General features: G+C 58.2%; 4 protein-coding genes across 4 annotated transcripts; 3 read left to right on the forward strand and 1 right to left on the reverse strand.

The window, feature by feature from the left end:
* Positions 1–8: 8 nt before the first annotated feature.
* Positions 9–6,415, forward strand: F5144DRAFT_531257 (uncharacterized protein; the record flags this gene model as incomplete). Its single annotated transcript, XM_066786941.1, has 3 exons — positions 9–3,114; positions 3,166–3,626; positions 3,677–6,415. Exons 1-3 carry the CDS (start codon positions 234–236, stop codon positions 6,413–6,415), a joined length of 6,081 nt encoding a protein of 2,026 aa, XP_066645409.1. The 5' UTR covers positions 9–233.
* Positions 6,416–7,088: 673 nt separating this feature from the next.
* Positions 7,089–8,576, forward strand: F5144DRAFT_207228 (uncharacterized protein). The gene is made up of 2 exons (XM_066782975.1): positions 7,089–7,741; positions 7,903–8,576. The coding sequence occupies exons 1-2, from the start codon at positions 7,222–7,224 to the stop codon at positions 8,481–8,483; spliced, it is 1,101 nt and encodes a 366-aa protein (XP_066645410.1). The 5' UTR covers positions 7,089–7,221; the 3' UTR covers positions 8,484–8,576.
* Positions 8,577–8,912: 336 nt separating this feature from the next.
* Positions 8,913–11,071, reverse strand: F5144DRAFT_569699 (eukaryotic translation initiation factor 3 subunit E). Its single transcript, XM_066788717.1, has 2 exons — positions 10,317–11,071; positions 8,913–10,258 (listed from the first exon to the last, which is right to left on the reverse strand). Exons 1-2 carry the CDS (start codon positions 10,743–10,745, stop codon positions 9,344–9,346), a joined length of 1,344 nt encoding a protein of 447 aa, XP_066645411.1. The 5' UTR covers positions 10,746–11,071; the 3' UTR covers positions 8,913–9,343.
* Positions 11,072–11,221: 150 nt separating this feature from the next.
* Positions 11,222–11,853, forward strand: F5144DRAFT_547132 (mitochondrial 54S ribosomal protein mL49; the record flags this gene model as incomplete). The annotated part of the gene is made up of 2 exons (XM_066787453.1): positions 11,222–11,635; positions 11,803–11,853. 2 exons carry the CDS (start codon positions 11,222–11,224, stop codon positions 11,851–11,853), a joined length of 465 nt encoding a protein of 154 aa, XP_066645412.1.
* Positions 11,854–12,165: the final 312 nt, after the last annotated feature.

Raw genomic sequence — 12,165 nt, forward strand, 5'->3', positions numbered from 1 at the left:
AAGGTGCACACCGAAAGGGGACTCGAAGCTCGAATGAAAGAATTGCTGCAGGTAATCGGACGGGATTTATTGACATTTTTGGCAACTACCTTAGCTAAACAAACACCGCGGCCCCCCGAGGACTCGACCGGCATGGAATCGCCCAATTGTCTCGCAACACCAAATTCCCGGCCTTTGGTGTAGCTTGAAGAAGCAATAATTAATTGCAGCCGCATTCGTCAACTGCCTTGATCATGGCCACGGTCACATCGCTCGGGGTACACGAACCCATTGGGCTACGACATGCCGTCAACGAGAAGATTCTACCACCAAACCCGCCCGCTTCTTCCTATTCTTGGGAGGTCATCATCAGTAAAGAAGACGGCCGAGAATACGAGGACGAGCTCTTCACCACCGAGAACTGCGTGATCTGGTCCCGCGGGGGCATCTTTCGAAAGAGCTTCAGTTTCGATCCAGAGAAGGAACCAGTAACCCAAGCCCTCCTCGCCTACTTCCCCGCTTCTTCCGACAGCCCGGGAGCCACCTCGAAGACCGAACATACCACTCCGAACCGTCCCGACAAACGCCCCCTTTCTCGAGCCCTCGTCATTTTCCTCCGATCTCAAGCACATATATACTTCCTCTCCGGTACCAGCCATGTAGTCCACATGCCTTTCGAGGTCGAATCGGCCTGTGCCGGCCCCCGGGGCGTCATCATACAACGCAAACTACGAGTCGACAGCACACCAGTCTCCCTGAAGCTGCCAAAAGTACCCCCCGCCTCTTTCGTGTCCTCCCAACCACTCGGCCCCCGCCATTCTCATGGCCACAGACTCACCGAGTTCTCAACCGAGGGCTTGGGTAACCCCCAGGTCCTACCCTTACGGCTGAGCTTAACACTAGAAAATATGTGGCAACAGCCCATGGAGGCCAGCGAAAGCCATTGGCCGCGCTTGGTGTGCCTGAGCGACCCTTTGCTCGAGATTGGCTTGGTGGTAACGCACCCTGAAGCACCACCGACAGGGAAGGGCCGGAAAAGCCCACCTGCCCCCGTGTTTCTCGCTCGCTCCGAAGAGATCCTTCACATCCAGGCGGTCCATATCCCCCGCGCCTCTGCAACGGGTTGCTGTGAACTCATAATTGTAGTCACGGTCAACCGGGAGGTCAACATGTACACAATATGGCGTTTGACCTACCCTGAATACGAAGATTCTGTTCTAGATCCACAGCAAAAGGAAAAGCCCAAACCATCGCGGCGACGGAGTTCGATGGCACCAGGACTAGCAAGTGGCGCGGCGACACCCATCCACCCATCGACGAGAGAAAGCTTTGGTGCACCACTCCCCGGCAAGAAGACCAGGAAAAGCGTCAAGGCGGAAGGCAAGGAAAAGACCCTTGAGAATGCTTTGAGCTCGCTGGTGGACGCGGAGAAGGGCAATGATGCCACCCGCAGGCAGTCCCGGCGGGTGAGCTCTCTGCTGGCCCGCGCTGATTTGTCTGCTTCACAGGACAGAGCTACCTTTGCCGAGCAGCCATTAGTTGGTAACCATGGAGGGAGGCGGGCTGAGTCGCACGGTAGCCAGCGGCTCCGGCTGAGCAGCGGCTACGGCGCACCAAGTTTCGGCGCGACCTTCAACTACAATCGTATCAATCAGCTACCCGAGGCACCGGTTGACAACCTGCTTGAAGAGCTACGTGCTGGAGGTGATTTCGAAGGGTTCCACAACATGGGCCTTGATGATCATGATTTTGACGGGCTTGTACGCGAGATGTTGCTCACCAAGATCCAGAGTGTCAGCATGGATAACGCAAACGTGCGATACTCACTATCTGGGAAACCGGCCAGGACGCAGGCCAAGGTGTTCATTCTTGCAGGCCCCCCAACGGCGACGGACGAGCATGGTCGATCACAGCTGTTGATCGCTATTCAAGATCCAGTCGACAAAAGACTCCAGCTCCTTACCCTCCACGTTCAGCATTTAGAGAGCCAAACTCCCAAGAAAAATAAAGCAAAGCAATCCCCAGATCCTGGCGACTTCGATATCATCCCTGGCGAACCCCGGAGGGTCCAAAGCGTAGTCGACTCCTGCAAGATCTCTGATGGGATCGAGTCCATCATGATCCTTTCAGAGGATAGGCGTGGCGGCAGAGAACTCAGCTTGCAGTCACCATGGGGCAAAGTTACAACAGCTACGCTACCTCCACTTCTAGTTAACAACATTAGCAGCCTCCAGTTTTCTGGCAGCTACAGAGTTGATGGAGTACCCCAAGAGCAACGCTCCCCTCACATTAACCTCACGGGAACTCAAATCGACACGATCTGTCACCCCAACTCCCAGGGTGCCGTTGACCTTCGGGACAAAAACGGAAAATACCATCGGATAAAAATTCAGCTACAGCCTTCTTCACCCCAGGTACGCATGGTTCTGGATGTCTGCCGCAGCGTTCTCCACCCTTCATACGCAGATAGGTTCGTTGCTGGGTGGTGGCATGCCATGCAATGGCTCCGCGATGCGAAACGCCGAGGGCTCGAGCATGCAATCGCCGACGTGGAGTGGTCGGCCGCTGTGATCCTCATTCTGTCGAGTTTTCTAGCGCTGGGCCACAACAGTGAAACCTCGCTGCGGACGCTTGCCAGTGAAACGGTGAAGCCGGCCGCCAGGAACAAATGGGAGGCGATGCAGTTGCGTGAGACACCAAACTCGTCCCCCTGTCCCCAGTGGATGCGGACCAAGGCGTGGCAATGGGCCCTCGACGACCTGCCGGAAACACCTAGCGCCGCTGGTACAAGATCATGGCCATCAAGTAGCTTTGTTGCTTTTCACATAACCCTTGCTAAGAGATGGATGGCCTCGCCAGACGGGCTATCAGCGTTCGGTTTTGATGGATATCTCCCTACGGCCCTGAATAGGACTGGCGAACCCCGTAACATGGCGGCTTGGAGTATGCTACTTGCTCTGCACCTCCTCGTCGAAGAGCAAAAGCTCAACATTGCCACCTCGGAGCATTCATCACCTGGCCAAACCGATACCAAGGCACTCCTCTACCAACTAGCCAGATGGCTCGGGTGGCACCGCTACGCGGCTGTCTACGCGTTGGGCGCTCAGGCGGAGCCAGATTCCGCGGACAGCCTTGGTACGTTCTCCCCGGGCCAATTCATGCAACCGAAACACTAACTTTGTTTAGTCCCATGCGTTGTGGCCGATTTGACCGAGCCCCCGTTCGATTACTGCATCTTGACCTGGATCCAGGGGCACCTCGCAACAGACCACGGCACGGAATATCCCACATTATCGGACTTGTATGCAAATGCCACTCGGGACACTTTGGGCAGGAAGTTGAGGCAACAGCTGTGGGCGGACCTCACACCCCGTACGCTAATGTTTGAGAAACTTTTCGGGCGTCTCGGTTCGACCACCCACCGCATAGAAGCGGTTGTGACCATGCATGAGTGTGGCTTCACCCCTCAAATCCTTGAGACATTACCAGAAGGGATTCTCACGGCCCTACAAGATGTCATCTCCATCTGCCAGCCAAACCCTCCCCCTTCATGGCCGAAGGATCTCCTTGCGCTCGTCGGGAGGACAGACGTGAGCGGTGTGTTACAGCCAGCCAAGACATGGCGACCCCTTGGGTTTGACATCGATGTGAGCGCGGGAAAGATTTCATGCATGAACATCTGCTAACCCCTGTCTAGTCTCCTTCCCATGAAGCAAAGCGGGACTTCCGCGAGCTATGTCAGAATCTCGACGGGTCCAACGACCATGTCGAGGATGCCGGCGCGGCCGAGCGCCAGGCTATTGTGCGTTCCTTGTTCAGAGAGGATAGGAGACTGAACGAGGCACAGGGCATGCTATCGACCAGTAAGCATCGTGTTGTACGGCTGGACCAAAAGACGGAATGGACCGAGGCCGAATATTTGGAGAAACAGAAGGAACTGGTTGCGACCATTGCCACGAGCACTCTGGCCATCGCGGCCGGCCGGGGCCTTCTGCACTTCTCCCTTCGGTACCCGCTCCTCACGCAAAAGTACCAGATTTCGGCGTTCAACCTAAATTGTCTTGTCAAGCCCGCCAACAACACGGTGAGCGTCGACAAGAGCATGTTCCCCGAAGAGAAGATCAGTTGGGCTTTCTTCCACCAGGGAGTCTCCGGTGGTCTGGCCATATCACCACAGGCCAAGGGTATTGACACATCCTGGATCTTGTACAACAAACCGGGGCAGGACCTTAGCAACCGTCACGCAGGCTTCCTGCTCGCGCTCGGGCTGAATGGTCATCTCAAGTCGGTTGCTAGATGGGTTGCGTTTAAGTACCTCACCCCCAAGCACACCATGACAACCATCGGCCTTCTTCTAGGCCTAGCAGCGTCGTACATCGGAACCATGGACGCGCTTATGACCCGCCTCCTGTCTGTCCACATCACGCGCATGCTACCCCGTGGGGCGGCCGACCTCAACCTCTCGACGGCCACCCAAACCACGGGCGTCATGGGCATCGGGCTGGTTTACTGCAACAGCCAACACCGGCGCATGAGCGAGATCATGCTCTCCGAGATTGAGCACGTCGGTAGTGGGGAGGAAGAGGAGGAGGATGGGTCAATTCGTGATGAAAGTTACCGGCTCGCGGCTGGGTTTGCGCTCGGCTTCATCAACCTCGGCAAGGGTGGCGACCTTAAGGGCCTGAGGGATATGCAGCTCACTGAAAAGCTGCTCACGGTGGCGACGGCGACCAAGAGAATGGAACTTGTCCACGTCCTCGACTGGTCAGCTGCTGGCGCCGTGGTGGCCATTGCGCTCATTTACATGAAGTCGGAGGACCAGATTGTGGCGCGCAAGATTGACGTCCCTGACGCCCTCTTGCAATTCGACTACGTCCGGCCAGATATTCTTCTCTTGCGGACAGTTGCGAAGAACTTGATTCTCTGGAATGAGATGGATCCCACGTTTGAGTGGATCCAGGATAGCCTGCCCCTCGAGTACCGGCCGCGGTATCAACTGACAGCAGTGACCGAGCTGCGAAGTCGGGACCTACCTTTCTTCTCAATCCTTGCTGGCCTTTGCTTTTCGTTGGGCTTGCGCTTCGCTGGATCGGCCAACGTCAGGGTCCGAGACCTGCTCGTGCATTATCTCGACCAGTTCATCCGCATCGGGCAGATCCCCGTCAGCAACTACGACAATGAGCTCGCGCGAAACAACGCCCGCATGTGCATGGACTCGCTGGCGCTGTCTTGCGCCATGGTGATGGCCGGAACAGGCGACATCATCGTCCTCCGCCGTCTCCGCGCCCTCCACGGCCGCGACGACACCACCACCTCCTACGGCAGCCACCTCGCGGCCCACCTCGCCATCGGCGCCCTCTTCCTCGGCTCGGGGACCGCCACATTCGGCACCACCGACCTCGCCGTCGCCGCCCTCCTCGTCGCCTTCTACCCCCTCTTCCCCGCCAACGTCCAAGACAACCGCTCCCACCTCCAAGCCTTCCGCCACTTCTGGGTCCTAGCCACCGAACCGCGCTGCCTCGTCACCAAGGACCTCGTCACCAACCAGCCCCTCAACCTCCCCATCCTCATCCGCCTGCACCCCAACTCCCCCTCCGCCGCCGCCGCCGCCTCCCAGACCCCCGCCAACGACCCCGCCGACCCGGACGCCATCACCCTGCGCCGCCAGACCCCCTGCCTGCTCCCGCCGCTCGACGACATCGCCCGTGTCGACACCGACGCCAAGGCCGCCGGCTACTGGGACCTGGCTATCCCCTTCGCCGAGAACCCGGCGCTCAAGGCCGCCTTCCGCCGTTGTCAGACCGTGTATCTGCGCCGGCGGCCGGCGGACGAGGGGACGTTTCCTGCGACGCTGCGCGCGCTGGCGGATGGGGCGGTGGGGGATGCTGCTGCTGCTGGGGAGCAGAGACTGCGGGAGCCGCCGCTGCGGTGGGTGTTTGGGCTGGGCGCGCTGGCGGACTTGTCGCTTGCTGAGAGGGGAGTGGTGTTGGATTTGTTTGGGTCGGGAGGGGGGGTTGGGGAGGGCGAGGGGGCGAGCACGGCGGTCGATGCGAGGTTGGTGTTGAGGGCGGGGATGGAAGGCGTGGGGGGGTGGTCGATGGATCGGTTGTTGGGGTTGAGGCTGCTGTTTGAGTGGGCGGAGAGGAAGGGTTTGTTTGCGGAGGGGAAGAGTGCTACTCCTGTTGGTGGTGGTGCTGGTGGTGGTGGTGCTGTTGGTGAGGGGGGGAAGGGGAGGAAGGAGAAGGGGAAGGGGAAGAAGACTGCGTCGGGGAGGGGGAAGAAAAAGGTTTCGATGGGGGCGGCGCTGCTGCAGGAGGATGGGTCTGTGGAGAAGAAGGCTGATGAGGTTGGGCCGGTCGAGGCGGCGTGGTGGTTGAGGGATAGCGCTATTGATGAGCTGAAGGGGGGGACTTGGCTTGCTGGGAGGGAGGGATGAACTGTCAGGGGGGGAGGCGGGGTAGGTTAGAGCATGTATTTCGGCTGGTATCCTGGGAGGCATGGGAGGTAGTCTTATCGATGTTACCCAGCGTGTTGATCATCCCGTGATGGTTGGGTATGTGCTGCTGGTGATTGACAGAGGTTTAACTTCTGGCTCAGCCGCGAACCGCCTGTACCACTCAGTTCCGTGACTTGCCCTCAGCTGAGATTCATGCCTTTTCCTCGTGTACACGCACCCATTTTTATCTCCTTTTCCAAAACACCCTTGAGTTCTTTAAACCCTGTTCTAAGTCCATTCTAGCCCACACGACACCCAGTCACGAAAACAGACTCAGGCGAATCAACTCCCATGAGCATGAAATTGGGGATTCTGCAGGCGCCATGCTTGCTATCCAGGGCCTTGTCGACAGCCTCAAGCCTCATTACCATCCAAATCCACAGCTACCCCAATCAAGGCGGCCACCATCCTCCAATTCCGATGAAATGGTGTGTCGCCCAGACTTGTATATCCAATCAAGCGCTTTGCCAACCCAACTAACGTTTCTACTTTATGCAGCCATAACGCAACGCCATATCTATAAACGGCACAGCTCGCTTGTCAAGTTGTCCCTGGTTACCCCCCGTGCCGGCGTTGCTTTGCCAGCTGAGCGGAAGTGACCTGATAAAGAAAGCCCTCGCCCACTAACTTCCCTAAAAGTTATGCCACCACGCGGTGTCCCAACAACACAACTACCTGCCTAGGGTATTGTTCGAACATCGGCGAGCCGGGCAAACGCCTACTTACACCCATCCGTTGACCCCAAGATGGCTCTCAAGGAGGGGTTACTTGGCCGGCTCCTATCCCTCCTCCTCCTCTACCCTCAGGCACTTCTCGCCGTCGAAACCGTCAGCGAATTCGGGGCGGACTGGCCCCATTCCTGCGTCCAGTACTGCCTCGGCCGATGGCCCAGCCTCTACGACAATATCGGAGGCGCGCTACAGTGCGGCCGGCCCTTCTACAATGAATGTTACTGCGCCACGGCAGCAGCGTCCGCATCCAGGGCCACCTCCTTTCTAGCATCATGCGCCTCGACGTCGTGCGAAGGCGGCGACGTCACCCTGGATCTCTCGGCGATGCAGTCCATCTACGCGTCGTATTGCATGGAGAACGGCTTCACGCAGCCGGGAGCTACCGCCTGGTACAAGCCCGCCGCGGAAACGGGTGCCCCGGCGCCGGGCAGCACTGGGGAGACCGACTCGGCTCCGCTCACCACGACACGGGTCTCGGTGGTCACGCAGACGACGGCGTCTGATTCTGGTGCCGACTCTTCTTCACAGTCGTGGGGTAAGTGCCTGCTCCCACTTGTGGCGGTGGTGGCTGCAATTCTCCTGCAGGTACTGTACTCCCCTGGGTGTTGCTCCGCTCCCTGCCAGAGAACATGAGCCAGGGCATCGGTTACTTTCAAATTGTATAGCGGTTCTAACTCGAAGGGCACCACACTCTAGTGACCGTCGACGCCACCTCCACAGTCTGGGTCAACGCCGCCGGCTCTCCCGTTCCCGCTCCATCCTCCAACAACAACCAGGCCACTCTCAAACTCGGCCTTGGCCTTGGCCTGGGACTCGGCATCCCCCTCGCGCTCGCTATCGCAGGCCTCGCAATATGGATCTGCATCCACAACAACCGACCGCCCAAACCCAACGACCAACCCCTCCCACCACCCATGGCCGCCGACATAGAACCAGCGGGACCCTCCCCCTCCCCCCTCCCCCGCAAACCCGTCGCGGCGGAGGCAGCAACCACAAACCCAACCCCTCCAACCCTATCCAGCACGCCTGCCACTGCCACGCGGGAGCTGGAAGGCGGCCGGGGCATACACCGGGAGCTGGGCGGGACGGGGGTGCACCCGTTTCCGGATGTTGCTCCTGGCCCGCCGGTGTTGGTCCCGGGGCAGCATGAGCTGTACGGTGTGGGCAGGCAGCCGGAGCTTCCGGGCCAGTCGGGCAGTCCGCCGCCGCAGTATTATTATCAGGGGGCGGGGGGGGCTGGGATGCAGGGGGGGAATGAGCGGTGGGAGATGCCGTGAAGGGGTAAGGACGGGGAGTCCCGGGGAGGGGGGGTTCTTGGGGTAGGAGTGCGCGAGTGGTTGGTTGTCGTCTAAGCTGTTGTTGTCGAAACCATGGAGGTTTTAATGGAATGTAGAAATATTAGTGGGATGTATTATTTTAATTCACCAGCGATATCATGTACTAATATTGTAGCGCACATATCTCAAATGCCTGGGCCCCAATTATCACTGCTTAAGTATTGAAATGAAGGATAAGTAATGGCGGCAAAGAAGATATTACCTCGATAATGTTTAGTTACATCTAAGGTAGAGTGATATGGCGTATTGGAGGACAATGATGAAGAGAAACCAGGTTTGGGTCCTTGGATTTGTGAGAACGGTCACGCCTGATAATGAGAAGCAGAGTCAAGATACTTGGGCATGCGAAACAAATCGATGAGCAAGATGGTCACGGGTAAATTATTGCTGACCCTGAGCAAGTATATCACGCAGATCTCAAACGCAGGACATGTCGGGTGTGAATTTCTTGCATTGAACCATTAACCATAACCTTTTCATGCGCCGCCGAGGTATATGTACATCGCTGCTCGTCTCTCGCTGTCGCGGCATAGTAATATGGCCGCCGCCATCGCACGATGTCTACCACCGCCAGCCCCCGGGATGCCTTTACCAAGCCACACACACGATCCGCCGGGGAGTTCCAATTCCCAAAGCCAAGCCCCTTAAGGTCTTTCACGTGGCGGCGGACTCCCCGGCACTTGCTCCGGTTCAGGGCTGCCAACCCGTTTGGGCGGACCGCCTGGGGAGGTCGCAGCTCCCGATTTCACACGCTAGGGGACGGGCCGCCGGTTCCCCCCCTTGGTTTTTGATTGCTCTTCCTATTTCGCAATCGCCGCAGTCAGGACCTGGGTCCTGAAGAAACCGCCCTTAGTTTTCTCAATGACCTGTTGATATACGGAGCTTGGCGGGTGATTCATGACGACTGTGCCCTCCTTATAGTCAATCTTTGCGTCAAGCCGGGTGTCGCGAATGAGGTTAACAATCCACTTCTCGGCGGCGTCCGCATTGAGGCCCAGCCGCGCGCTGAGGTCCTTCAGCGAGATGCGGGCGTGGATCTTGCAGTAGCTCTCGAAGATCAGGTGCCTCGCCGAGTCGACGAAATCATCGGCATGGGCGAGCAAGAAAAAGTCGCTGCGGAGGACCTCCTCGGCCAGCACGAGCTGCCGCTGGGCCTCCTCGAAGTCGAAGTCGATGGCCAGGGCGTGCACGAAGCGGGTGATGGGGTCCTGGTACTCGTACGCCTCCTGCTTAACAATGCGCACAACATCCTTCATCTGCTTCTGGTGGATGCCAGGGTTCTTAGCGCGCCCACGGTTTGTGATGACGGCGACGGCGAGATACCGCAGAATCCAGGGGCAGTTGGCCTGGATGGTGTTGATGTAGCCGGCGTTGAAGAACAACTCGAGGATCGGCTCGCGGGCCTTCTCGAAGTTAAAGAGAGGAAACAGGGCCCAGTGGGTGAGGGCGGTCCGGTGTTGCAGTTGAGCAAGCGGGTTCTGCGACAACTTGGTGTCGATGGTCTCGCGCACTTTTCCGAGCTCCTCCATTGCCGACTCCCAGTGCATGTTGAGGATCTCGCAGGCCAGCCGACCCCATGTCGCAAACGCTACCTTGTCGTTATCAGTCGAGAGAACGCGGAATCGATACAGCATCTCGGATGCATCGCCGTAGTTGCCGCAGCTGTATTGGAGGTTGCCGAGATCAAAGAGGGCGTTGACCATATCCATGGTAACCTGTTCACCTCGAGCGTCAGCGTCCTGCCCCGCAAACATCAAAAAAAGGCAGCCCCACCTGATGCTCCCGCTTCAGAAACTCCAAGTTGGCAACTTTGTCGCTCCTTAGGTTGTTGACCACGTCCTCCCGCTCCAATAGCTCGATAATCTTGCTGGTCTGCTGCTCTAAGTTCTGGAGCTGGCTGAACACCTTTTGTTTCTTGTCGGCAAACTCCGCGGGGGCCTCCTCGACGCCAGCGAGCTCGCAGTAGAGGTTGGCAACGTAATCGGTCATGTTGGAGTTCTTGAGAAGCGAGTATTTGGCCTGTGAGATCTCGCGCGCCTTGGCCTCATCTCTGACAACGCCGTTCTCCTCGTCGACTAGCTGGGCGGCGCTGAACTCCAGGAGGGGGAAGATCATGTGACGATCGAGATTCTGGGCGAGCTTGAGCATCAGGTCGTAGTCGGCCACGGCGGCATCGCCGTTGGCGTTTGGTGCGGAAGCCATGATTGCGCTGTGGTAATGTGTGGATGTTCGGTAGTGGTCGTATCGAAGAAAACTATCTCGGATAACCGATTTAAGGCGGGGTTCTCTAGATTAATCGGGCACGGCCGAGCGAGACTCCGATGTCGAGTTTGCAGGGGAATGAAGAGGCCCAAGAAGCAGCGCGCAAAACCGCCAATTTTCCGATTGAGGGCGTCTTTTGATCTTTGGTGGGGTCAAAATTTGGAAAGTACGAATCCAACCGTGGGCTGAAGCGGGCAGCCAGTGCGCGGTCCCAAGCTCCAGGCCCAGCCCACATTTGGCATGAACAGAAGACATGTGGGACCGGCGAATCATTCTGCCGCAGCCCGACAATTTTTCGAGAGCTGGGATGCCGGATTGGGAAAGCGGTCCAGTTTGACTCGAGACCTCGAGAAGAATCCTGAGCAGCGCGATACCACAGCCGACCGATCGACCGCGCCAACACACCACAAATCACAATGCTGCGCCCAACAACCCTCCGTCGGGCATTCGTAGCCTCGCCACGGCTAGCCCTCCCGAAAGCCACTCCTCAATCCACAACCCTCGCCGCGCGCAACTACTCAACACCCACCGAACCCGCATCCCCAGCAGCGACACCAACCTCAACCTCAACCCCCGCACCACCAGCACCCCCCGCCTCAACCCCCTCCACAACCCCCACCACGACCTCCCACCCCTACACCGTCCACCGCACGCCCTCCAACCAGCTCGCCGTGTACCACCTGTCCAAGCGCGGCGGCAACATGAAGCTGACGGCGATCAAGAAGGTGGAGGGGGACCGGGCGCGGTTCCGGGCGGCGCTGGCGCAGGAGCTGGGGGTGGAGGAGAAGACGGTGGTGGTGAATAACCTGACGGGGCACGTTATTGTGAAGGTGAGTGAGTGAATCTTTGTTGGGAGGGGTGGGGGGCGGGGCGGGGGGGGGGGTTGTGTGGTGTGGTGTTGTTTGTGCGAGTGGGAAGGGGGGTTGGATGGGTGGGGAGTGACTGTGTGAGTGACTGTCTGAGTGACTGTGTGCTGACATGGTGGTGATGTTGGTAGGGCCATCAGAAGAATGCGGTGACGGGGTGGTTGGAGAAGCAGGGGTTTTGAAGACTCGGTTTTGAGCAGGGACGAGTTGCAGACACTCCGTTTCAGGGGACACAGTACGGATTGGGATGTGTGGGCGTGTCCATCTCGCCGCTTCGTAGAGGACAAGGCACTTCATGGCGGGGGGCGGGGGCGGAGTGTATGCGATAGGACTATGGGCCAATGTTGCGGCCGAGATTGGGATTACAACGCCCAATGAGGCACGCATGGGTGGTGATAGGGATGTAGGGCAAGATTGTTGGTTTGACCTCCACCGGCCAGGGACAGTCACCGACTTATTGTACAATTACACCTGTATAAACTACTGTGTAAACC

The sequence above is a fragment of the Chaetomium tenue genome, assembly GCF_020726465.1.
Source record: "Chaetomium tenue strain MPI-SDFR-AT-0079 chromosome Unknown F5144scaffold_3, whole genome shotgun sequence".
Classification (NCBI taxonomy): domain Eukaryota; kingdom Fungi; phylum Ascomycota; class Sordariomycetes; order Sordariales; family Chaetomiaceae; genus Chaetomium; species Chaetomium tenue.

Excerpts from the sequence above, each read along its gene's own strand:
- F5144DRAFT_207228 (XM_066782975.1), top strand. The coding sequence starts at position 7,222 with ATGGCTCTCAAGGAGGGGTTACTTGGCCGGCTCCTATCCCTCCTCCTC. Across the intron at positions 7,742-7,902 it reads CTCTTCTTCACAGTCGTGGG|TGACCGTCGACGCCACCTCC; the intron begins GTAAGTGCCTGC and ends ACCACACTCTAG.
- F5144DRAFT_569699 (XM_066788717.1), bottom strand. The coding sequence starts at position 10,745 with ATGGCTTCCGCACCAAACGCCAACGGCGATGCCGCCGTGGCCGACTAC. Across the intron at positions 10,259-10,316 it reads TTCTGAAGCGGGAGCATCAG|GTTACCATGGATATGGTCAA; the intron begins GTGGGGCTGCCT and ends CGAGGTGAACAG.